The following is a 27,162-nucleotide window of genomic DNA, read 5'->3' as shown; positions in this document are numbered from 1 at the left end:
AGCTACCTTCTCGTTCTGGAGTGTCAGCTTTCAAGTCCAAAAAAGTAACTCTGTAACTGTAAACCTAAAACCAGTGATCTGAGAGTAACCAATGGAGACACCTATGTGAGCCTGACAAGGATGAGGGATGACTGCTCAGAGAGGCGCAACCTCTCTCATCTCAATGGGCTGCTGATGCTCGTGCCCCTTGGTGATCATTTACATCTCAACACTGTTAACTATTTGGGACCCCCCCAAAACTTAAAGAGTTGTTCTCATGGCTCTGCACTAGCTTCCGGTTCCCTTTCAGGAATAGCTGTAGCCATTTGCTATGGTCTACAAAGCTCTGCATGGTCTGGGGCCCAGTGACCCGCATTAGAACCTGGAAAGAGGGCAAGCAGGAAGTAATGGAAGTGGCTCTTCCTGGGAGATTTCCAGCCCAAGCAATCTGGTGGGTTAAGAGAATCATCCAAACTTCTGAGTGTTTATCCAAATCAAAAGGAGCTGCCAACCCATGGGAGGATCACCTACAGATACTGAAGATGCCAATTAAGAGCCTAAGGAAGTATTCCTTGGGCATCCAGCTCAAGAGATGTTCTGGGTACGTAGGTATTCAGGATCAGCACAGAATACTCACCCAGTCACATCACTCTGTGCTTGGAAATAAACCCACTTGGCAAGGGGCAGCAAATTGGGATCTCTACTGTGAAGCTGTTATAGTTGGTTCTGCAGCATCACTGTGCACTAGGCACATCTGTCACTGTCTGCTCTAACTGCCCACTAAAGAGGCCATTATGCAGCAGCATTATGGATTAGCTCTCTAACCTCACGTCGTTGACTGTCTGTTCCCTATTCTTCCCCACACTAACCATCTACATAAGAGTTTACCAATAAAGTCATATTAAGAAGATAATCATTATTAATTAACTATGGATAACAGCTACTTAATGCATCCCTCATGCCTTTGTAATGAAGATATTTTACAGCCAAATGCTTTGGGGAGATTTTGGGATGCCTCTGAACACTCAAAATAGGTTTTAAAGGGAACAAAAAATGTCGATTTATAGTGTCCTTTGTTAAAGTAGAACAAAAATTACATTTATTGCAGACAACTATCAGAACGATTGGGAATGATTCCGGCTTATTACCTTATATTCAGGGACTCTTCAGTTATTCCTTTTGCCTTCAAAACAGGTTGCAACGAACAAAATCTAAACAGAGACGAGAAAATAAATCAACATGGTCTTTAAAAGGGTTATTACCTGTAATAATCACTGAGGTTTAATCCTGAATGATGCCAAAGCCCTTTACAAACTGAGACCCCTTACATTCAGGACAGCACTTCAAATCGATGGGACATCTGCTATGTTGTTTAAAGTTAAGTAGGTGCTTACATGCTGTCCTGGATAGGGATGGTCTTCAGCTTAAGTGCTTCCTGAATCGTAGCCTTGAACTGATATTCAGTCAATAAATATAAGAAGCACTTCATCCATCACTAAAATGCAGCTGCTTCTGGGGTAGAATCTGGCTGCCAGTTAATTGCCAATGGCTATACTATGCAGCATTTTAGAGCAGGTTTCCCTATCTAACTGAAACAGCAAGGTAAATTTAGATAGGAAGAATGGTTCAGAACCTGCAGTTGTTATTTAGGCAAGGTTCCATTGGGCCTATGCATAGATTTTAAGGCCAGAAGGGATCATTATGATCGGCTAGATTAAATGATCATAATGATCAATCTAGGCCACAGAATTTCACCTGGGAATTTCTGCATCATGAGTGTTTCGCCTTGGTAAGAACAGCCAAATTATACCCAATGTTATTACCAGAGTTGCAGTTTTGCCCGGCCATCGTGGTTAAATTAAAGTGGCTGATAGAAAGCAATGTGCAAATCATCCACTTTATACTCTAACGTCAGCAAGGGAAAACGCCACCAGGACAAGGCAGCTATAAAAGAAAAGCCTTCTCTCCTAGACAAAAGTGCCACTGTTTAAAAAGTCATGTCAGCTCTATTTATGCCAAAGATTTAAAGTAAAGGCCAGAGAACCAAACTCATCTTATGTACCTAATGCTAAAAAATCATAAGCAATGCTCCAAAAAAATTACAGCTCAGCAAGGGGAAAATGACATTGGCCAGGAGAAATTATGTTTTTCTTGCTTAAGTGGAACCATCCAAAGACCCAGGAGCTGCAATTTTAGAGTGAACCCTTAGGGTCGCTGTTTGGGAGACACATGTGAATGGAGGGGAATGGTGCCACAAGCGGAAAACAATACCAGCTGCTGGGACCTTGGTGCTAATATGCCAGACTGAAGCAGTAATTACCTCTTAAAGGCTTTATTCCTGTCGCTGTCATGGAAGACGAGAAACTTGGAATAGCCGTTTTTGAAGAATATTTCCAAGGCGATCTCCTGTAAGGATAAACCATTTGCACCGTGGAGACCCCTGGAGCAAGGGCTGAGCATAGCAGAGAGAAACATATTGTTTGCCCAATTTTACAGGGTTTTCAGCACTAAGGGCCAGATTTTGTAATGAGCTCTGTGCGGGTGGGATCACAAGGGGTGACTTTCACAATATAATCAGCCCACGAGGGGTGACTTTCACAATATAACCAGCCCAATATGCAAGATCCAACGGGCTGGAGAAAGTTCAAGAAGCAAACGCAAACTCCAAACCTTTGGCCCATCAACTAGTTAAAACAGGTCTTTTACCAAGAAAATTCACCCCTACACTCTGAATCAAGCTCAAAGGAAAACCTATGAGACATCTCCTCTAAATTGGGTGGGTTTTATGCTCCTCTTTAGTGAAGCTTTTAGTGATTAAAGTTGCTGTCTCCCCCCCACCCCCATGATATTGACAATTTGTTTATAAACCTATTATTTATGCTGGGCCAAATCAATTTGTTTTATCCAATTGCTCTAGTAAAAGCATTAATACTATTTATTATCTCCACCGCAATAGCTCCTACGAGCCCACTGTGCGAGGTGCTGTACACACACAGAACAGACAGCCCCCGCCCCAAGTGCTTACAATCTAAGTATAAGACAAGAGGTGATAGGAAAGCAGTGATTGTAATAAACAACTCACAAATGCTCTATGGCAAGTTAAGGGTCTGATTCTGAAAGGACTTCTGGTGGGATTCTCATTGCAAGATCGAGGCTAAAACAGATTGAACTGAATGGGCAACGCTGATGTATTTCTACTAAAGGCAAAGGAGTTGCAGCCATAATGACTGGAGCCAGTGATTTTTTTTTTTTTGGTGAATAGTAAATTTATGAAAAAATGCATTGGGGGATGGGAGGCACTAAAAAGTATTCCTACATTTGAGTTGAATCTGGCTAGAAGTTTTGTCTGAAAAAAAATTCAATGATTTCAAAATAAAACATTGACATTCTGAAACAGAATGCAGTTCTGTTGAGAAATGTAGCTAAGTAAAAGAAATAGGTGAAAAACACTTGAAAAACAGCCTGAAAGTAAATGAAAAGTGGGGGAAAAAATTCATTTTTGGGTCACACAAAATGATTCGTTCTACTCTAATTACTTTTTAATTTTTTCATTTTGACCGAATAAATAAATAAATTTCCCAAAAGATTCTGTTTCAGTTCGAACCAAACCAGTTCTTTTTTCATATTTTTTGAGTCATCCCCCAAATGGAAAAATCCATTATTCACTCAGTTCTAGTAGAGGTTCAGGTTCTCTAGCTGAAAAGTTATCCCACGAGAGTAGGAGCAACAGAGCTGTGTTTTCCTTCTTTGGGTGTCTATGGGAGCTGAGAACTATTGAAAATGGGTCCACTTGTTTAGGAGCTTAAATCAGGATTTAATGGACTGATTTGAGGCACCTATTTTTGAAAATCTTGGCCTCAATTATAAGGGACACGTCTCCATAGCAATTTTCCCCTGGTAATACTGATTCAGTTCCTGAGAAGTCATACACTGGAATAACAGGGCTAATGCTTTGGCGAGCAGGGACAGAAGTTTCCAACATCCACGGCTAGCAAAGCAGAGATGGGGACAAGAGCAGTACTGTGGGGGTGGAGAAAGTCCAATCCTTAGGGGTTATAATGCAAATAGTTCCTGGCAGAGGCAGTGGCGGGGGGTACATGGGGGTCACATGCCCCCCCCCCCCAGATATGCTGTTTGGCTTGTACTGAGCATGCTCAGTAACACTGCTGAAGCCACTGCCTTCACTCTGCCCCCTCTGCCCCCACTATTGGCAGGTGGGGTCATCTCTGGTTCCTGGTCATATTTTATCACTTTTCTTGCAGCTGTTTCCCAAACAACATGGCATATTGACACCTACCTGTAGAAGAAAGCGCATCAGATGTATCTCTTTAATGTCACTGTATGCATAACAGGAACATGCCTGATCTCCCATGCCCTGCTCTTTGTGGCATAAGCTGAAAATAAATGGATCGGTGATGCTGAAAGAGGTAAAAACAGAAATGTGTTTGAGATGGACAAGAACAAGCAAGGCCTTTGCAACAAACATGCTGGATGTGGGGGAAGCCTCAGGCATAACCCTATACACAGCCACCACTACGTAGTCTTGGGATACCCTCCATTAATGCACAAATGGCTTTATGTACGTTTCTACAGAGCTTGGTATCCTAAAAAGTCTGTGATGTCAGCCAGAGCATGGAAGGTTTTGAACACCCTGAAGGCAATGTCATACTGGATCCTGAAACAAAGAGGGAGCTAGTGGAGCGTGAAGGTCCGGTTGGTGTGATCATGCTTTTTAGGACATGCAACTGGACAGCAGCAGCATTCTGTACATTCTGTCTGAAAAGCAGTGACACAAAAAAAGTCCACAGAGAAAGGATTTGCAGTAGTCGAGGTGGGAGGAGATGGAGGTCTGGATGAAGTAGAGCCATGGCCAGGGGATGATGTTGTTGATCACAAAGGGTTGCATTGTGATATCTTTACCCCCATTTGGTAGTACCTTACTTCTCAGATAGTCCCATTGACTTGAAAGGGTCTTCACATATTACTCAGTGTGAGGAGAGGTATAATAATTGGGTCCAAAATGATCACGTCCTTTAAAAGAAATCCAGTGAAACTATGAGACAGTGTTTTCCCAGAAGCCGATCTGGTCACTATTTGATTCATCCAATTATATGGACTCATCCTATCACTAACATTTGATCCAGCAGGAACTGGATGTAAAACAGTGACCATCAATGCACGGTCAATGAGTAAAAACAATGAGTCACTCACTTCCCAGTGGACTCTGAGCACAAACACACCCATATGCATCCACAGAGCATGAGCAGAAAGCCAGCCTACAAACCCATTTTCAATATTCATCATTTTCATAAAACAAGAATCATAAAAATGGGGTCAGTGTGCCAAGTATTAATTATGATCCCTTCAGCCTTGGAGAAAGAAATAGGAACTTATCAACCAATGAAGCAAAAGACTCTTCTAAAGAATGTTCCATATGAATAAAAGATGGGAGAGATGAAGAAGGAAATACCAACAACACTTAACAACACCAGAAAAAGAGAATAACTTCCGTCTGTAATGGGGTTGTGTCTTCCTATCTCTCACTAAATGCTTAGCACATTTCAGCTGGTGCTGTAATATAAATAATAGCCATATCCAGTAAAACAACTTTAATTGCTAAGTACTCCTCACTCTAAACGATGTTTCGAAAATGCTTGTTACTGATAAGCAGGTAAAGGTCAATACAGCTGAAGGTGGAAGTCCAGTGCTGGTATAAACCCTTCAGCTCAGTCTGTGACATTCTTACTCACACTGAGCAGTAAGTACCTTATTGCCAAGTAGTGCCATCGATCGCAGTGATACTGCTCATAGCACAAGTAAGGCCTATTCAACAGGAGCAAGGGTATCGCAATCCGGCCCCATGTAATCCAGATAATTGAGGCACTGTCCTTGGCTTTATGTCCTGTTGAGGCATCTGAAATAAGCGAGGGTGTCTTTCCGTGCTGTCCCAAGGCTGGGGGTGGGGCAGACACTGGAATGTGGTCCCTGAGCAGCTCCCAACAGAACTCATCTGTGGCTGTTTGCAGGACTCCAAGTCCTTCCTTTTAAGATTCTCTCATTCCTGTCCACTCTTCCTTTCTCTGGATCCAGATGGGGTCAGGGGGTTTATTCCTGAGTCAAGACCTTACTGCTCTGTAATATGTAGAGAGATCTCTGCCTTTGTGGGCTAGGAGCACGGGAAGATATCATGCTGTGGCTAGCTGCCAGCCTCTCTCAGAAGGGTCATAGCTGTGGAGGCTGTGCAGGAACCCTCAGTCTGTATTGCAGCCCTGGCTCACACTCCTCTCCTCCTGCTGGTTGGTCTCTCTGTCACAAGTCTGTCTCACCTTCAGCCCGTGGCTGGAGGTGCTATTATTAAGAATGGCAGGAGTGATTTGGATGAAATCAGACACACACACCCCACACACACGCGCGAACCTTTACTCAAAGCTCAAGCTGAGCCTTCAGAACTCACACAAGTTTGGTTCATTTTTCTCACCTACTTCCATTTTTGCAGCTGCCTTGCTTCTTCTGGGTTCCAGCTGGGACCAGACATGAGAAAGTGGGTTCCCATGAGCCATTCCAGATGGGTCAAAAGCAGGAAGCAATGGTAGCATCCAGCTCCAGAAGCCCTGTCTCAGGCCATGTTTGGAGCAGAATTCTGACTTTGGGGTGCTTCTCCACCCTGACTAGAACCTCCAGCCCTTTGGCCATTTGTCCCTCCCCAATGATTAGAAGCACCTTTGCAGCTGGAAGGAAAGCACAGTGGGCCATACTCGGCGCTGATGCACACCCTGTGCAGCTCTCTGAAGTCAAAGGGTTCCCAAAGGCCGGGCGCGTCACTTCTGAGCTTGGCCAAGCGTGCCTACAGGAAGGGAAGAATGACTCACCTGGACAAGCAGTGCTTGGTGCAATAAATCTCTTCAAACTGGGAGAGGACAAAGTGCTCACAGATGTAAAAGTACTCTTTGCCAAGGAGAAGCACTCCTTCTGATGCCAGGTGTCCTTGCACAATCACCACGGAGTATCTAAATGTAACCTAACATGGAAGGAAGGAAGAGATGTAGTCAGAACTTGGTAATACACTTCGCCTGTACTGTATACTGCCTATCTAGTTACCAATCAGGTCCCCAGGCTGTAGTATCTGAGCACCTCGCTGACATTAACCTAGCCTCACAGCACCCCTATGCGGCAGGGAAGTGTGGCCCCCTGCTAAGGCAAAGAGAGTTGAAATGACTTGCCCGCAGTCACCAGGGCCAGCTCCAGGCACCAGCTAAGGAAGCAGGTGCTTGGGGCGGCCAATACAAAGGGGCGGCACTCTGTCTGCTATTGGGGCGGCCCGTCCAGGTCTTTGGCGAGAATTCGGCCGCAGTCCCTCAGTCCCTCTTTTTCTCTTTGAGCTGCCACCGAAGTGCTGCCGAAGAGGAAGAGAGGGGTGAAGTACCCGCCGCCGAACTGCTGCCGAAGAATGGAGCGGCGCGATTGAGCTGCTGCCGAAGTGCCGCCGATTTTTTTTTTCCACCGCTTGGGGTGGCAGAAAACCTGGAGTCGGCCCTGGCAGTCACACAGGCATCTCTCATGATTCTCTGAACTACAGGAGTCAAAGCCTTAGCCATGAGGCCATCCTTCCACTATGAACCAACTCAGCATTTATACCTGGGGAGAGGTGGAGGCACACAAAGATGTGCTCATGGAAAGCTTCAGAAAGGACAGTCTGAAGGCTGCAGTCTTCTGTTTATCCACTGAACAGATATGGCACAAGCTGCATCAATGCAAGCTTCCCCCAGTGTTCCTCACCCCTAGCCTAGCAGATTCCCCTCTGGGAATCAGAAGGGAAATGAGTCTGTCTGGCTCACTCATTCCTTGGTCTCCCTCCTGGGACTGTCAATCAGCGGGGCAGGTAGCGCATGTTGTGGTGCTGGTTTCTATGGCCTGGATACAGGGCCGGCTCAGGCTTTTTTGCTGCCCCAAGTGGCAAAGGGGAGCGGGGAGCCGCGATCAGCGGCATTTCGGTGGCAATTCAACCACGCCTCTTCATTCCTCGGCAGCAATTCGGTGGTGGGTCCTTCGGTCCGAGAGAGACTGAGGGACCCGCCGTAGAATTGCCGCTGAAGACCGGGACAAGCCGCCCCTTCCCATTGGCCGCCCCAAGCACCTGCTTCATTCACTGGTGCCTGGAGCCGGCCCTGCCTGGATAATTGCCCATTGGGAACTGACTTGAGACCAATTCATTTCACTCGGGCCTCCCAACAGCAATCAGATGGTAATAAGTCATGGTCAGCACCAAGGTGCCATTTGGCCCACCATGTGCCCAGAGCCTTGGCAGGAACACCAGACAGACAAACCAAATGAGGTTTCTGAACAGCAACCCGGTGGGAAAAGCCTCCGTGTCAAATGAATTCTTGTGGAGCACCTACAGGTCAATGAGCCATGAGCAATGAGCCATGGCAAGAAAATGAGGTTCTGCATGTCCCCAAATTTGGGACCAGCTGATTTCAATGACCCCTGCCACGAACCTGACCAAGACCCACTGATGCAAAGGATAATTAGCCTTCTCTTTAACTAACACCCATTCACACAGATGGGAACTCCACACAGAAAGCTCCCAGGGAACCACTGAGGTTATTGATCCTTTTTGTTTGTAAAAGGATCTTTATTCACATTACTCTATAGAGAAAAACCAGACACTCCTGTTTGGATCCCAGTGAAACACATAGCTCAAAAAGCACTGCTGTGGGATTCCAGGGAGCAATGAATGAACTGGGAAAGCAGTTGATATTCCAGATATTTATCCCAATATTATCCAAGCTACATGGGCGGCTGAGCCAGGAAACCCAGGACGGAAAGCCAGGGAGCACAGCCTCTCTTGCATCTGAGCTTCTTTGGCCTGTGTTATACAGGTTACATTAGAGCAGTGACACTCAGACCGGAGGGCTTCAGGAGCCAAATTAGCAATCGGCATTACCCAAAAGAGCCACAGTCATGTGAATTCATTGTTTCATTTACTGTAGTGCTATAGATTCATATTTAAACAGTATGACAGGGGAAATATTTAGTTTATATTGTGTGTATATATATATTATTCTCACAGCAAGATGACTGACCAAGCATTATTATTTTATCAACTATAATTGGTAAATAACAGTAAAAGCATCCTGATTGATTAATAATGAAATCACCCAGAGTTTTAATATCATGTGTTCCAAAGAGCCGCAGGAGACACATTAAAGAGCCACTTGCAACACCCGAGCCTCAGTCTGAGTATCACTGGATTAGATTATCACAGTGGTCCCTTCTGGCCTTAGGATCTATGGGAGTCCAGTCTCATCACATTTAAAATGCCTTGGTTTGAGGTCAGTTCTAGAAAGGGCAAATATTTTGTACCAATTCACTTCACTGCAGAGGTGCTGGAACAGTTTGTATAGTCGGGGTGCTGAGAGTCACTGAATCAAGCTGTAAACCCTGTATATGATGGAAACCCCTTCAAGCCAGTGGGTGAGGTAGAACCCCTAGCAGCCCTAGTTCCAGCACCTATGGTCCACTCTCAATTTTACTAGAGCTGGCCCTGACCCACAACCTCACATACTCCGGGAGGCCTGTAATCCAGATCTGGATTGCAAAATTTTGCAACATAAGCCCGTCCTGAATCGGAATGAGAGATGGCCTGCACAGAGTGCAATTGGACCTGAAATGGATGTAGATGAGGGAACATGTTCAGAAACCTTCAGAGCTGCTTTTGGGAGAGCTTCTGCCATTTGGGGTCCAGTGTCCCAAGATCAACTCTTATGAGATTTTCACCTCCTTGGCCCTAAATGTCATGAAACTGATTTGTAAGATTTCATCCACATGCAGAATGGGTCTGGAAATAGTACTGGTATCGGTAGGCCAATGGAATTCCCATCCTGATATGGACAAGGTACACAGATTAGGCCTGGCTCTCCTAAACCTGTATGCTCCTAGGTTTTTCCCTGCAGGGCCTCTCTGCCTCCACACCTAGTTCCCTCGGCCTCAGAAACACACATTCCTGGGACCCATCTAGCAGCATGAGTCAGAAGAAATAGCTCTGCATCTTTGAAGGTGCTCTGACCTAACATTAGGGTGAGTCAGTGGAAGAGCCCAGCATTCCTGTGTGGGGCCCTACAATCTGTTACAAGGCCCTTTCCATTTCTGGATTCAACACAGAACCAAATTTGTATGGGTGGGTGAAGATCCAGCAATGGAAATCCAACCTCTCCTCTCACCACAACCATCAAAGGGAATGTGAGCATCTGGGTAGGGCTCATCTCTCATTTGAATGCCTATATTCCACAGTTTTTTGTTCGTTTGTTTGTTTTTAGAGACACACCATAGAGGTGGTGAATTCTGTACTAAACAAGAAGCCATTTTAACATAATCTCTTTCTTCTGCGAGGCTGGGCTTCTCATCTGGATGTCTGAAGCTGAGAAGAGAGGCTCCCATGGCCACTTGGGTGAATGACGTTACTGGTACACAGGACTAAAGATACCTTTTTCTCAGATACGATTCAATCACGGAAGTCCTTTCCTCTCTGTTGGGCTAAGCCAAGGTTACAGCTATTTTACCTAATTAGCTCCCCTTCACTCCATCCAGGACAGCCAGACCCCAAACTCTTTCCTCCTCCGATACAGACTTCATACAACTCCCAGTCCTGAATCACTTTGCCAGGAAAACTAGTTATCAACCTACCTCTGAAGCTACTGATTCCATTATACACCCTTTGCATCTCACACTTTCTGTATGCTCAAGATTTGAGTTTTAATTACCATTCCACAGTGATGCCGGTACAGCTATGTCCAGGAGGTAAATATGTTACTGATTTAGTTATGTTGGTAAAAAAACCTACCAGTATAAAGGTGTACTGTATCCACATAGTTTATTCTCCCTTCTGTACGGGAGTAGCTATACAGATATAGGTCACCTTTACACCAGTATAATTGCATCCACACTCAGGGTTGTACCAGAATGACCACACTGGTATAGTTAAGTGGTATAACCAGGGCCATCCCTAGCCATTTGGGTGCCCTACGCAGCCCTCCCATGGGTCTAGGCTGCGCTCAAGGCCTGCAGGGCCCAGGAGGCAGGAGCTGTGGGGGGCCTCTCTGGGGGGGCCCCATAGGCCCAGTGTGGCCCAGGGGATTAGCAGAGGGCCGGGAGCAGCCCACTCCACTTTCCTCGCCCGGGCCCCGTGTCGCTTGGGGAAGGGGGTTTGGGGAAAAAGTGCCCCCTCCCCCCCGCACTCACCGTGGTGCTCCGCTTCCCGCCACTGGTGAGTTCGGGGGGCAGTCCTTTCCCCAACCCCACACTCACTGGCGGCGGGAAGTGGAGCGACGTGGCTGGGAACTGGCAGAGTAGAGAGGGCTGGGGCTGGGTTGCTCCGCTTCCCGCCACTGCCGGTTAGTGTGGGGTAGCTGGGGGAAGAGGTAGAATGGGGGTGGGCTGGGGGTGAAGCAGGGGGGGAAGGCTAAGAGGCAGGGTGGAGGGAGTTGTCCAGGGCCCCACACCCTCCTAGGTACGCCCTGCCCCTTGCAGTGGGCGGCCAGTCAAGAGATAGGGCTGGTCACTGGAGCTGGTGCTGCCGCGTATGCAGCACGCAGCTGCCTAGGGCACCATGACATTTGGGGCAATTTGATGCCCCAAAATGTCATGGTGCCCTACACAGCTGTGTATTCTTTGTATGCCTAGGGATGGCCCTGCGTATAACTTTCTAGTGCAGACAAGACAGATGGAGAAGTGGGAAGCAGCATGCTGGCGGAGCGCAGGGGAGAAGCTGCAACTGGTGTTGGTCAGAGTTGGAGTGTGTGACAGGCATGGGACAGGAGGAGAGGCCAGCAGGGGTCATCAGCTGCAAAACTGGCCTAGGAGGGTCTGAGCAACAGTATTAGAAGGGTTGGAACCCCTCAAGAGTGCTCCGTCCCATGGCCCTGACATAACCCTGTGGGCAACATTGAGTTAAAAACTAGACTCACCTAGAGCTCTGTTACAAACTGATACAATCAGAACTGTGTGAAGGTGGGGGGCTTGGTCTGCAGAAGATCAGCACAACAGACCTGCCCCAGTGGTTTGCGGCATGGTGGGAATGCCGCAGCCCTATGGCCTCCAAGCTATTCCCAACCTAACTATTCCCAATACCTAGTGGTGATCATGGGGAGAATGCACCCAATAGTAGGTCCTACTGGTGCTCATGGGGGTGGTTTGGCATGGCTCCTGGAGGGGTCCATCCAGGGTGGGGCTGGGGCGGCAAGGAATCTCTCTCAGATGTAGGCTGGTGCTGTGAATAAACAGAAGCGCTCTGCCTCCTGCATTGTCAATCCAATACCCGTCACCAGCGCTAAATCCACTTCATTTAAAACAACCACCGCCCTCCAGCAAAATATATTTCCATGTTGTTAAAAATAAACAAAGCCCTGGGCTGAGGTATTTCTTCCCAGTCTGAACTCAGAGCAAATTTCATTCCCGCCGAGTAACAAAGATCTGACAATGAAGAAGTGTACCCATTCCTGTACCTACAGGGCCCCAATCTAATGAGGTACCAGCCAACCTGAAATTAACATAGATTAAATAAACTTTCCCCTTTTTTCAGAACAGAATCGAGTTCACTGGTTGCTAGAATCATTAATCAATGATGCAAAGGTGACATAAAATAATTGAATAATTACCTTCTAAGGTATTGCCTAAAGCAAGGCAACTACAGATTGTTCCGCTCGTTCAAACGCAGGAAAGGAATTAAAGCAGATACCATCTAGAGGGTAAAGGTTTGCTACTTTTTTAAAAAACGAATCTATTTGTTGAGGAACTGGAATTTCTGTGCCACAGGAAATTTGGTGTTTTAATTTTTTTTTCATTCCAAATTGGAAGAAAAAGCCAAAAATGTTCAATTTCCAAAGAGACAAAAGGTTTGAAAAATTTTCTTTCAATTCAATCAAAACATTTCATTTTCAACTTTTCAATTTTTTTTTATAAAGAGAAGATACGTGTCAAATGAAACGTTGTTTCAAAATCAAAAATCAAGACATTCCATTCTAAAAACAAAATGTTGTCAAAATGGACACACACCCACAAGTATCCATTTCAATGGAACGGCACTTTTACAACCATCAGCTCGCCCAGTTAGGAGCCTAGAGTCAGATAGGCACTCAATGTGATTTTCAATAGCTCCGGAGCAGCTTAGTCTAACTCTCATAGATTTCAATGGGATAATCTGGCCCTGTGGGCCTTTCCCCTCAGCTGCAAGTATGATGCAAAAAAAAAAAAAAAAAAAAAAATTCACAAAACCATCAGAGCAACAAGTTCTTCACACACCCCACACACAACCACCAGGGGGCAAAACATTTTACAGAGCAAATCCAAATCCCATCTTGTACATTTTCCAAACAGACCTCACTCACCCAGACCCAGAAGTCTGCTCAGAAAGACAGGCTTTGCATTGTGCCCAGAAGGCCAGCAAATTCAGAGGCAGGGAGGTGGCTGCTAGGATTAAGGACCTCTCCTGCCAGCAGCTCCCTTCCCGTATATGCCAAAGAACTCCGCTGGAGTACATCAGCTGTGGCAGCATGGCATGGGGAAAGGTGCTCTGTCAGTTAAGAAGGTCGTAGGCCATTTAAGGCCCTACTAGCTCCGGACAGTGGTATGTGGCTGCTTCAAGCACCTCATCTGTCCACCGCTAAAGGAAGTGAAATCTATTTGACCCTGTGTTTAGTACTATGGGCACAGGTCTGAAGTTCCTCCCTGTCTGAGCCATCACAGGTACTGGGGTTCAGTCAAATGAATTGCTGCCATGACTCCGGTGAAGTCAATGCAGAAACCCCTGGGGAGGGATTTCACCCATGCACACAGTTCTTCCCATTCACCTTGTAACACGGGAGTCCTCGGGAAAGCCCAGGACACAAAATGTAATGGAAGTTCGGTGCTGACGGTTGCTGGGCTCCCCCCCAGCATTGCTCACACACACTAGAACAGAAACCATGGACTGAGGGGGGCATGCTGTCTGGCTTGACTGACTTCCTAAGCACTGCTCAATTCTGTTAGGGAAGGTGTTGTACACGGGGTGAAAAAAAAATGTTGCAAAACACACGTAGTTGTGCTTGTCCACCCAATTCCAGGTCCCACTCCCATATACAGCCACAGAAACCCAAAGCCATGCACTAGCTTTGATTTCTGTGCCTGTATCCAGCCAGTAGAGCCCTTAAATTTCCCCTCCAGCCAGTTCCCTTGACTTCATGCCTCTTAGCCACTCGGTAATAACCTTGGCCACATCCCCTGGGCTTGATGTCTTGCTATCGACTCCTCCTCAGCCTTGACCACTCTTCCTATGAATAAGACTCACGGGGCTGCTGTGCTAAGAGCCAGGGTTCTCACTCAGGATGGCTGTTCAAGATCTGGGGTGAGGGGTCAGGAGCACTGTAGAGATTCAGGGCGTAAGAATGGCTCCATAAGCTGCTGCAGTGCTGGAGGGAGAGTCTACAAGGCAAAATGCCACCAGAGGCCACAAGTGGCACCATGGACCATGTCTTGGTGCTCCTCTACATTGTCATAGCACGGTGGGCTGGTGAGCATTGCTGCCCGAGCTAGTGAACCCCTGTCCCTTGCGCTATTAGCCCAGCCACCCTGACTCCAGCTACCTGCTGTACACCAGTGCTGGTGGGGGAAGGGTATCCTGGCTCCCCCTCCAACCCAGCGAGATGCACACAGGGCCAGCCGTGATTTGACAGTGGAGAAAATAAGCTCGTACAACAACTTTGCCCATCTCTAGCTCCTGCTATCTGAGGATCTCAAAGTATTTTGCACACATTGATTAACACTCAACCCTGCTCCTCCCTGTGATGTGGGTGGCCATTGGTATCCCCATTTTACAGATGAGGAAACTGAGGTAAGGGGCAAGACACGACTTTCTCCAAGCCAGGGATCGAACCTAGGTATCTTCCTTTCCAATTCCCTGCTCTGATCACTAGTCCGGCTTTCTGTCTCCAGTGTACGTCAACACCGTGCAAACCCTCCACAGCTGTGTCCCTGTGCTATGGTAGCTCATAATGGTGCCCCTGTGAAAACTGCCTGTGTCAGTACCACATGGAACTGGCAGGTCCCTGTGATAGGGCTAGGAACACTGGCGGCATCAAAGCATATGCAGCCCAGCCCTATTTGCCCCAAGTATCAGTGCCCTCGATGACCTCACATCAGTTCCCTTCCAGAAGGGATGCCCTGACTGATTAGCTTCTTTTCTACAACTATGTGTCCAGCTCCCTGATTTCTGCTACCTGCTTCTATTGTCTTTGGCACCTTCAGCTCCCTCTTCAAGGAAGGGCCTGGTGTCTAATCGCTGCTAGGCTGCAGGCCTCTTGGTAACCAGACACATTACCCGCTGGTGCTTGAATTGCTTATGGTCTCAGGTAACTTGTTGGCAGCTGATGGCTTATTTCCTCCAAAACTCACAATCTCTCCACCAAAGAGAAACCACCCCCTGGATTGTCCTGGTGAGCAAAGCTGTGCTGCTGCTGCTCCTCCTCAGTCTGGGCACACAAACAACACGTTAATACCCTGGCACGAGTAGCCAAGGCTTGCCGAGAGCAGGGAAACATTCTGCAGCAGGGGGGCTCAGGCTGCAGATGTGAACCCGACACGTGTACAAGAATCAAATCTCCCCTGCTCATCTGGTGAGCCAGGGTTATTAAAGGGTTGGCCCAGGGAGAATAGGCTGGGGCGTGGTCACCTTGTGTTTCTCTTGCATCAACCAAGCAATATGCACAAACACATTTTGCACAACACTCCCCGTTGCGCACACACAGCCTTCTCTCAGAGCCATTTTACAAACAGTCTCAGTATACTGTATATACACACACAGCCTAGCACCCCATCTCCCCCCACAGCCTTCCCTCACAGCCAACCTACACACAGCCTCAGCGTACTGTATATACACACTGCCTAATGCTCCATCCTCCCTACACACCTTGCACAGAGATTCAGATACACAACACACACATTCCAGCACATTACACACACTTACTCCAACATATAGAAAAATCCTACACTTTGTCCCCCACCCCACCCCTCTATAACTATAGTGCCAATTTCATCTGTTGTGAGGATGAGACTGTGATCTAACTCCTGGCCCTGGGTAACGAAAGCGGCACAATTCCTTTACTGTTCCATTGCAATCACAGGGAGCAAGTAATTTTCTGCAGCCCTCCAAAGGGTGCAGCTACTCCCTGCTTCTGCGGGGCTCTACTTGCATCAGAGGAAAAGGGAAGCGGGTGCAGCAAAAACTTCCCCCACTGACCTGCCTCTCCCCTCTCTCTTGCTAAGGGGAAAGTGGCCACTGCCTTGAGCCTGCTCTCACCTCCTTGCATTCAGACTCAGTCTCTGCAAGCAGCTCAGAGGGGTGTGTGAGCATTCAGGCAGGCCTATGCCCACCTCCTCCTCTGTGTATCCAAGGGGGGCAGGTGACAATGATGGCACATAAGACATCTTATCTTTTAGTAGTGCAATATGGCTTTCAGATCAGGTCCCAGCACACAGCAAATGCCTGCCAGCCTGGGGCTAGGTGGAGTTGACATGAATGGATTGCAGACTGTGTTACTCACCTGCAGCAAGTGCAGCTAAATGCTCTATGAGTGTAATGTCACAGACTTCAGTGATGTCACACACCAGCAGAGAATTTGCTGCTGTGTGTAAAGTGAGGCTGTGTAGTTGACAATGTTACAAAGGTTTCTCTTTGATTGTGCCACAGTAACAAAACCGTGTAACGTTATAAAATACTCAGTGCTTTCCAGACCCACTGCAACCCTGTGCTGGAGCAAATCAATCTCCTAGCTGCCAAGGCATCGCAGTGACATCTCTCTGCAATACGGTAAGTAAGCCAGTTCCACTTGCATGGTTAGAGCGCAAACAGCTCATGAGGCAGCCATTTACAAGGCAGGACCACAGCGTACTAAGTGAGCACAGGACAGCTAATGTCACCTCCTACTGCTTTTTTTAATACTCTGTCAGCTTGGCAATGCAGTGACTGCTGCTAGAGGAAAACGTCTGGCATTTCTGATGGCTTCCTGTGGAGTTACACGGAGGAGAGCGAGAGCCTGAAACCTCCAAATGAGATTAGGCCAAGGCATGGAAAACATGTTTCACATTTTGATCCCCTTCATCTTCTGCTGGGGGTGGGGAATGTTTAATTATGGTCCCTCATTGTACACGGTACCTACAGCTCAAATGGGACAAGGAGGCCAGCGCATTGGAGAGACAGAATGTGATTACTGTTTGTTGGGAAAGTGCCATGAAAATCTATACAAAAACATAAAAGCTCTCTCTCCCCCTCCCTCCCGGCCAGCAAATGGAAAATCCCTTCCCACAGACAATTCTGCTGTTTTGAACATTTTTACATCCTGAATGAAGATGAAAAGTCAAAACTGATCTTTTGAAGGGAAAGTGATTTCCAGAAAAATTCAGTTTCAGAAAATCCAAAATGGAAGGCTGTCATCAACTTCACCTTCCTCAGATGGGCAGCCGGGGAGTTTCAATTGTCTCGATGGAAAACGAGGCTTTTTCAGTAAAACTGAAATGCTCCCCAGGGAAGTTTTGAAGGTGTAAAAAGGATGTTTTCCATCAGAAAATCATTCCAATGGCAAATTCCCAGCCAACTCTAATCTACATCCATATACAGCCTCCAACGTGGAACATTTTGATCACAGAGAATGTAAAATCATATTTTTCACAAGTGGCTTTTACTGTTAGATGGATGAAAGCTGCTGGGTGTCCCACACTGAAGGGCCAAACGCCAGGAGAAGACCCACTGGAAAGAAGTATGTATAGGGCATAGCTACTAAACGTGTAGGGTCTCTCGGAACTCCCTGGAAAATGGCTAATCCCTATCTCTTTCCAACAACAAGAACCAGCCTTTCTCTTAGGGTTTGACAATGGCTATTGTGGGAATCATATGATAGGGAGAAGTGAGGGTCTCTGATTGCAAAGGGGGGTAGGTTGGGGCTACTGGGAGGAGCCAATTCTGCCTCACCTGCCCCTTGTCTGGACTCCTCATGTCTAGTGTATGGGCCACACTGCTGGGTCCTGCCCTCTCCCCAATCCTAGGAGGCATAATGGGGAAGGGCAGCATGGTGAGAGTGGGATCCAGGAGGCACCAGCACTGATGTGGCCAGGTGAGGGACACGGGCAGGGAGGCTGTGTGTGCGCTCAGAGGATAGGAGTCTGCTCCAGCATGCCTGGGGGAGGAAGAAGGGGAGGGGAGGGCTGGCTGAGGGCATTAAAGGCATCTCCTCTTGGAGCAGCAGAGAAGAGAAGTGACAGGATTTGACCATCATTTCAAACAGCAGTTATGGAAGCAATGAAGTGTTGCCTGTACAGAACTGGCATGTCCCAGGGCAGCCGGGGAACGAGTCAAGTGCAGGGCACTGCACTGGGGACTAGGAAAGGTTTCTGACAGTGAGGAATCAGGGGAGGAATCTTAGGGACTTTGAATGTAGCATGTTTGGAGTGAATGCTGACTTATCCTATCTCCCAGCTGCTGGAAACCTTCCCTGACCCCCTAGACATGGGCTGCTCATCTCCTTGCTGAAGAAATAGATTTCCAGCGGTGCGACTAAAATCTACAATCAGTGTTTATTGCCCCTGGTGGTTAAATTTAATGTGATATTTGCTCTTCCAGGGCCTTGAAGTACAAGGGGAAAGTCAAATAAATAACCCACCAGAGTAAATGCTGATTTTGATTATTATTATTAGCTGTAGTGTGGTAGCATCTAGGAACCCCAGTCACAGTCCAGGACCCCAATGTGCTAGGCACTATACAGACACAGAACAAGAAGACCCAAAGACCTTACAACCTTGTGTGCACTTCAGGAGCATGTCTTCATATCTGGACAGTGTCTAGTAAGTTGTGTGCACTCCCAGGAATACAAATAAAAGAACAACAATGGTGCTATTGTAGACTGTTCCCAAGTCCCCTAACACCCACTGTCCATGCCCAGCTCCACCACAAATTGCCTCCCGCCCCGAAAGATCTTCCTGGTTTGTCAGGCGGTACCTTTTCACTCTCAGCAAACTCCTGCAGGATAATTTGTCTTTCCACACACAGTTCCAAGAAGTCTTCTGAGTGGAAACTTTCATGTAGGGCAGGGAAGAATGTCAGCTGGTTACAATCCATTCCCCTCTCATCCATCTCCCTTTCTGCTCCATTTAGCATCAGCTCTTCTACATCAATATAAAGGAGATTGCAGTTTTAGTGGCAGCCGGATGCCACGAACAGCAACATTAGACTTTCACCCAATCTGTTCTGCCTAGGGAAATGGCATTATTTATTTGCCAAACCCCACTCCCATCAATGGTTAAACTAGGCAAGAGAGAAGTGAAATCTGTTAATTACTAGGGAAGGACTAACTAGGAACTGGCCCCAACATTCAACCATAACTTAAAACTGAGCTCCAATAATAGTTGAAGATTGAAAAATACTGAACAAACATGTTTATTTCCATGTTCGTACTAGCTCTGGCTGATACCAGAAGTACTTAAATAAAATCAAACAAGAGGCTGCTCAGATGAAACTAGGAAGAACTGGTAATTGTAATATCCTGGGGACACTCCGGAGCCCAGCACATGCAGCAACAGAATGTTGGGAGTTCAGGTAGTTCTGTGTAGACACTCATGCAGTGCAGACATGACCTGTGTGTATATTATATCCTTCATCTGCCTTCTCTATTTAGACTGTAAACTTCTCAGAGTAGTGGCTATTTAGTACTCTGTACAGTATCTAGCACAAAGGAGCCCTGTTCTCAGTTGGTACCTGTGCCCTACCAGAATAAACATACTTAATAATAACAGTTTCACCAACCTACACTAAAGGTTTGTCCCAGTGCAGCGACACGGGAAGCTGAACTCCACAGCACTGGCTGAAATGTATCAAACCAAAAGTTTTTACACCCAAACATGGCCTTTCTTCCTAAAACAAAATTTTCAGTGACTTTTTCACACTATTTCATTTTTCGCAATTTTTTTTATCCAAACGTCTTCTGTACTGACTGAAAAACCAAGGCTTGGGGAAAGAAAATTTTGGAAAAAATACTGACAGTTTAGAAACAAATGAAAAAATGGCTCCATTTTTAACCCAGGGAAAAAGAAACAACTTTGAAATTTAAAAAAAAAAAAAAAAAAAAAGGAATATTTACCCCCATTTTTTCTCCAGCTCTTTGAAAGTCACAATCTCTTATCATTCCCTGAGCCAATTAGTGCCCTGTTCATTTCTTTTCAAATGAGGTTTTAAAGGGGTGTCTCATGGCACGCAGCAGAGGATGGAGAAGTAGTGGGTGCAACACAGAAGATGCTGCTGTAGAAGGTAAACATTCAGCAAACAACAGTTAACTGCTGAGCACACATCACTTAAAGGCAAGTGTTTTCCAGTCCTCTCCATGAGGTGTCTAAATGTTTGATTTTATGGTAGGTTTTTGGCTTCTTCTTTCTCCCACTGGCCACAAGACAATAATGAAATCAGCATCTGGTTAAGTGCTATGTGTAATGATACCTTCAATTTTACTCTCAAAAATTCAGTTCACTTTAGACAGCAGTAGGCTAGACTTGCCACCATATTATAATCCCCAGGCCAAATTCAGACCTGGAGTCGGAACTGCTTACTTCAGCTCAAAGTTTGGACCTACAAGCTCATTTTCTTCTATAGATCAGTTTAAATGTTACCTTGATTTTCTTCTTGAATTGGGGTAGCTTGGTGAACCTGAAAAGAAAACAGCCATCACTAGAATGGAATATGCAGCCTGGCAACATACCCCAACACCAAGCTACGGCACAGATTGCAGACTCAGAGCTGAGCTGCAAAGAATGCATTGGAGGGGATCCCAAATGACCAAAACAACATAAAAATAAACATTCATGTGCTACAATCAAAGGGGAAAGGCCCACACTCTTCCTAAAAGCAGGACCTCATTGCTGACTCCAGAACAGTGCCAATTCCAGGACAAAGTCATATTCTACTCTATGGAAGGTCTGCAGAATTGGAGCGCCATTTGTAAATCACAAAGACTGGAGAAGTGAATATTCGGAGATACTCAAGCTAAGTCCTTCTGCTTCTTGCTGACAGGAGCTGGCGCTCAAATCCTACAGTGATGGGCAGTAACATAAAACAAGATAAGATAATTGGACTCCTGGCTCAGACTACTCTAATTCCACAAGCAAGACTCATTTGATCACTGGCCAGTTCCAGCAGGACAGTCAGTCTGATGCACTGAAGCCTGTGGTGGCAGAATAACCTTCTCCACATGGGACTTCAGGATATAAAATGCCAACAGGAGGGCATGCTATAATTCTGGGATACTGCAGAGAGAAAGAAAACCTGTCTATTTGTAAGATCTCATTAGGCAGGAGTGTGCCTAGTGTACCATGAAGGTCAGTCATTTCACCGCTACTAAAAATGTAGCAACCTCTCTAAACCCCCTCAAAAATGGCTAATCTCAATGGGTTTCTGTAGAGAGGTGGAATGGCCTCCCTCTGGATTTGAGAGCAAAGGACCACTACACCTCCCCCTAGGGGGCAGAGCCGAACCTGCCCCGCCCCCTCACCAGAAGTACTGGGGGGGGAGGGGGGAGGAAAGACAGGAAGTATAAAAGAAGGGCCCTGCAGCTCAGTTGAGTGGGAGTCAGGAAAGGAGAAGGATGCCTCCACTTTGCTGCGGCACCTAGGAGCCGAATCTGTGCTCTGCAGAACCCTGCCCCAGAGGAGGCTGACCCTGAAGAGGAGTTGCTGGGACTGCCATCCACTGTGTACCCAGAGGATCCAGAGGACCTGCGGATTACAGAGGTACCAAACCCTAGAGCGGTAGGAAGTAGCCCAGGGGCAGCCGACAACTGTCTGGCTAAGATGCTGACTGACTCTAGGTCAGTGTGTTGTGGCTGGATCCCTACTGACCCAGTGGCGGACCACTCCACCACTCAGGTCCGCCAACAGCAATTCCAGGCCCCAGGGCAGAACAGTCAATGGGCCCCCTAGCAAGGGATGGCTGAGGTTTACGACACTACTTTTTATCCTATTGATAACACATTAAAACCCAATGTACGTAAGTTGTGGCACTGCTTGATGTAGTTAACTTTTTTTTTCCAGTTACAGCACCAGTATTAAATTGTGAGCCTAAAGATAAGATGTAGAATTTGTTATTATGAATTATATATTTAAATTAAATAAAAACATTATGGAATGAAATTGGAGAGAGTCCAGCAGAGGGCAACGAAAATGATTAGGGGGCTGGAGCACATGAGAGAGGCTAAGGGAATTGGGCTTATTTAGTCTGAAGAAGAGAAAAATGAGGGGGGATTTGATAGCAGCCTTCAACTACCTGGTATGAAATTAATTCTTTATAGGATATGAAGGATCACATACAGTACATATGCTATGGAAGAGGAAATTGAAATAAAACATATAACACAAATTTTCATTGCTAGGAAAAATATTGGACTTTATCTGATCTTGAGAGGAAAAGTCATTTGTATGCATGTGCTGAATGTGGGGCTTTGTATCTCTGGACAGAGACCAATCATATTGATAATGGTATACTGAACTGCCTGAAAACATCATAGACAAAGATGCTTTCCTGAATATTGTTAGATTTTTTTTTAAGATACAAATATGTGAAGTGACAATGGCATTCGTGTGTGTGTGTGTGTGTGTGTGTGCGCGCGCGCGGTGCTGCCTGCCCGGCTGCCTTCACCACCGCCGGTACCACCCTGTGCATGCCTAGGAGTCCTGTGGCCCGTCGGGGCAATTTAAAAGGGCCTGGGCCAGTGGCCAGGGGGCCTCCTTTGCTCTCCTCCCCCCCTCTCCACCCCCGTTGGTGGGCCTGCCGCCACTGTGAGGGTCCTGGGCTGGGACGCAGTGGAGTCGGGCGAGCCCATGTCCTCCTACCTCTGCCATCGCACCCCTGGGGTGGCAGCTTCCCCACCCTAAGCCAGGAGGCCTGTGTAAGTCTACCACCCATCATGCTAGGACACTAGACTGTGTGTGTGCTCACTCCTACCTGAGCCCCTAGACTGCGTGTTTGCTGGCTGCCTTAAGCCTACAAGCTGAGGCTAAAGCCTGCTGGGCTCCGCCCCAAAGGGCAAGAGCCTGAACTCTTAATTGCTCTCCACCCCAACCAAGAGGCTGCTCACTGCCTCGCCCCGCCCAAGGGGGCAAGAGGGCTAGACTGTTCCTGCTGGTTTACCCTTGCTAGGGGGCTACCAAACTACAGACTACGTGCGGCTTGACCCCGGCTGCGAGGCCCAAGCTCAAAGGTTATTGCCTAATACAGTGAGGTGGAGTGGCCTCCCTCCCCACTTGAGAGCAAGGGACCACTACAGTTTCCAACCTGGAGGACCATGGCCCAGCGAGTCAAGACAATGGGATTAGAAAAAGAGAACAAGTTGAGGGGAGAGGATTAGAAAGCCACATGCATAGGGTGTTATTTGTGGGTTATTCCAGTGGGAGAGGAAGAAGGATAGAGAATTTGCACACCGCATCCAAAAGCTTGTTACCTCACTCCTCATTCGCATCACTGCCCCATAGGCCCTCTCGCACCGAATCCTCTTCTGCATCCGTGCAGGCCCTTCGTATCCATCGAGACGCCACCTTGGGGCTGACAGCCCCGATACGGCTCTCCACGGGCCCCCTCTGGTGAACAGCTGCTCCTCCAGTGTGGCCCAGTCTTTCGCCGCCTTGCTGTAACCACACTGCAGCATCTATAGGAAAGAATCACTTGCATCACTCCATCACGCTCCACTTTCCCAGACCACCCTCAGCTGTTCAATCTCTGCGATCTCAATGGATCCAATGACCCTGATGAGTCGGGACTGGGATGGAACCCTCCATGGAAACCCCAGGCACGGCAGGAAGGAGTGCTGCCAGTCCAGCAGGTAGTGATCTTCACTGAACTCTACATGATCAAGTCTAAATACTGGAACTCTTGGAATCACATGGAACCATTTACATTTCACTGAATAGCCATACTCAACCAGATATATTTAACCCACCATTACACAAAGTCACCAGGTAAAATAGGAAACACAAAACTATTTTGCAATAAAATATTAAATAACATGAAATAACAGATATTGACATCGTCTGAGATAGACATCAAAGTTTATGCCCCTGTGCTTGTCCTGCTCAGTGTGCATCTCCAGTGATGGCAAATGTTGACATTCACCAAAACACAGGCTGTATCCATACTGTTACAAACATTCTGAATGTCTCATCAGAAATAGCGGGAAATCTCTCCATTGTGGCTTGAATTGAAGTATACCTGGGTTGGGTTTTGTTTTAAACTACCATTCTCAAGGGGAGATGAGATTAGAATTCCAGGGCATAAAGCGCTTACTGAGCTCCGATGAACCAATCGGGAAGTAAAGAGTTGCATGTGGGATTTAACTGGCTGTAAGGCTCAGTTCATTGAAACTATTATTGACAGCTGAAGAGCCAAATCTGGAGTAGTCTTTAAATTACTCCAGTGGAAATCAGGAGTACCTGAGGACAGACCTGGGGACAGACAGACCTGGGGATGTGCAGTCTGATTGGTGATTGATGCTACTCCACAGTACTGTTACTCACACAGAAGGTAAATAGAAAATTACTGACTCATCACATGACTGTTTTCAGCCAGTCATGAGCCAAATTTTTTCACCATGAACTCTGCAGGCTGTATATACAGTAGGGACAACATCTCACCTCTGACACAACTTTGCATTGCCAGGACAGTCTGAGAAGTTAAAAAATGTCATCTTCACAATAGAAACAAACTAGGAGATCTTCAATCCCTTACCTGTACATGATCTTTGTACAAAGATGCGTACAGCTCCTGCCCACTCCTTCTGTACTTTTCCATACATGACACAAAGCCCTGGAGGAAACACCAGAAAACATTGCAATGCTCAGTAACAGCCTCTGCATGCACAGATTTGGTGGTGGGTCAGAAGCAGAGTTAAGCAACCGTTGGTCACTCGGGGTTTATGAGTGTAGACCAGGTGGGTTTGGGGAACTCTCCAGAAAGCAGAATGATGAGGTGATGACAGGAGTTCTTCTGTTTATAGCCCATGAGAGAAGAGCAATGACAGGGGAGCCCAATATATCCATGAACTCAACACATGTGTTGGCACTGGAATTATTTAGAAGGAGAAAGAAAGTAGAGCAAATAAGGCAACGTTTATACACAAACCAGTATTCAGGCTTCCTTTGTTTAAATGGGGGAGATAACAGCACAGGAATAGTGCAAGATTAGTAATATTTTTTCTATTCCTGCAGCACTGAGAAACCCCAGCTGAGGTTAAGGGCCTAACATGCTAGGCGCTGTATATCCACCCAGTAAGAGACAGTTCCTGACCCAAATAGTTTACAGTCTAAATAGATGGGACAGACAAAGGAAGGATTATTATCCCCACTTTACAGATGACCAATTGAGAGTTTAAGGACAACAGTTGTGAAAGTGCCTAAGTGATTTAGGAGCCTCCATCTATTCTCAAAAGTGATTTAGGCAAGCAGGAGCCCAAGTGTCATTGATAGTCAATAGGACTCAGACTCCTAAATCACTTCTGAATATGGGACTTGGACTCCTAAGTCACTTAGGTGCTTTTGAAAATTTAACTCTAGTGGTATGTCTACACTGCCCTGGAAAGCAGGAGTCAGGCTCTGACCCACCCCCCTAGCAGGGTCTTCGGAGGTGGGTCCTGAGTACTCCCTGGCCTGAGTCAAACTGATCGGTGTGTGGATGGAAACAGGGCTTGGGCTCACACCTGAACTAGAGAAGTGTAGACATATCCTAAGTGACTTACCCAAGGTCACATAGGAAGTGTGTGGCAAAGCTGGGAATGGAACCACAGCTGTTGTGTCTCACCCCAGCACTACACCCTTGAGGTCAGCCTCTTTTCCCACAGGCAGGAGGGTATGGTCTTGTCCAACACAACAATTAATCTAACACCACCTGTCTATTTCATTGACATTTTTATATGAACGAGTCTCTCAAACTCAGCAGCTCTGTGCTAGTCCAAGGGGAAAGTACAGCCTGCAGGGCAGGAGATACGGGTTGCATTCACAACTCAGCCAATAGCTTGCTATGTGACCTTGAGCCCATGCACTTGCCTGTGCCTCTGTTTCCCCATCTTTGAAATGGGGACAAGAATCTGGACCTCGCAGGAAGTTGTGAGGCTAAATTCATTAATGTTTGTGAAGTGTTACGAGATTCACAGGGGTAGGGGGTTAGAGAAACATACTGGGCCAGATTCTGGGCTCACTTGCACCAGTGTAAATCATAGATTTATAGATTTTGAGGCCAAAAGAGACCATGTGATCATCTGTGTAACACAGGCCACAGAATTTCATCCAGCAATTCCTGTTTGAGTTAAAACTTCACTTTTAGGGAGATCTCCAATCAGGAGTGACACCACCCAATGCCGTGCAATTATGCAGCAGGAAAACTGGTGTCATGTGAGAGCAGAATCAGGCCTAAAATATTCATCATTATTATTAGAACCCCTCAAACTTTTGCATTAAACTCAAAGCAAATCCAAACTTGAAATGGCAGGTTTAGCCTTTTGGCTGCCTCTGAACTTCTGGGTCCCAGAAGGGCTGTGACGTGAAAATGCTGCTTCCATGATATTTGTAGCCTGCTGAGAAGCATGTGGGGTCTCATCAGGGAGCAGGCTGAGGAGGTGAAGCAGCGAGGAATTGATGGGTGCTGTGAAGTTACCTGCCCGTTCATGCTAGAGGGCCGGGCTGAGTGCTGTGACTCGTGAGTTCACGTCTTTTCCCACTCAAACGTTAATTGTATGGGCAAATGCCCCTACGTGGCCTCAGGCAGGGTAACTCTTGGGGCGAGGGTGTAATGCCACAAACCCTCTCCACCCCTACACATGCACACACACACACACACACACACACACACACACAAGATTCTCTTGAGGGAGACATAAAACCTTTGCTTGAAAATGGTCCTGGCCGCTCCCTGCTCTAACTACTAGACGCCACCACCTGCCTTTTGAAGCTAGATGCTCACTTGCTTTAACACCTTTCATGCTGCAAGCTCTTTGGGGCAGAGACTGTCTTTTTGTTTTGTGTTTGTACAGCGCCTGGCATCAAGACGTCCTTGTCCGTGACTGGGGTTCCTAGGCGCTACTGCAGTACAAATCCTAAATAATAATATGGGTACCTGTGTATAGAACAGGTGCCCCA

General features: G+C 46.8%; 1 protein-coding gene across 2 annotated transcripts in view; it reads right to left on the bottom strand.

Moving 5' to 3' along the window:
* The window catches only part of WDFY4 (WDFY family member 4), a 238,334-nt gene that overhangs the window by 69,007 nt on the left and 142,165 nt on the right, over window positions 1-27,162 (bottom strand). For both annotated transcript variants that reach the window (XM_054035179.1, XM_054035178.1), the window contains exons 40-47: window positions 24,761-24,838; window positions 23,481-23,684; window positions 20,659-20,695; window positions 18,998-19,164; window positions 6,849-6,997; window positions 4,277-4,397; window positions 2,300-2,385; window positions 1,128-1,190 (exon numbers count right to left, since the gene is read on the bottom strand). In XM_054035179.1, the coding sequence (XP_053891154.1) occupies window positions 1,128-1,190; window positions 2,300-2,385; window positions 4,277-4,397; window positions 6,849-6,997; window positions 18,998-19,164; window positions 20,659-20,695; window positions 23,481-23,684; window positions 24,761-24,838 (905 nt within the window). The remainder of the gene's footprint in view (window positions 1-1,127; window positions 1,191-2,299; window positions 2,386-4,276; window positions 4,398-6,848; window positions 6,998-18,997; window positions 19,165-20,658; window positions 20,696-23,480; window positions 23,685-24,760; window positions 24,839-27,162) is intronic.

Source organism: Malaclemys terrapin, chromosome 7 (genome assembly GCF_027887155.1).
Source record: "Malaclemys terrapin pileata isolate rMalTer1 chromosome 7, rMalTer1.hap1, whole genome shotgun sequence".
Classification (NCBI taxonomy): Eukaryota; Metazoa; Chordata; order Testudines; family Emydidae; genus Malaclemys; species Malaclemys terrapin.
The sequence above is the reverse complement of the archived record's forward strand: the minus strand, read 5'-3'. Positions and strand labels throughout refer to the sequence as shown.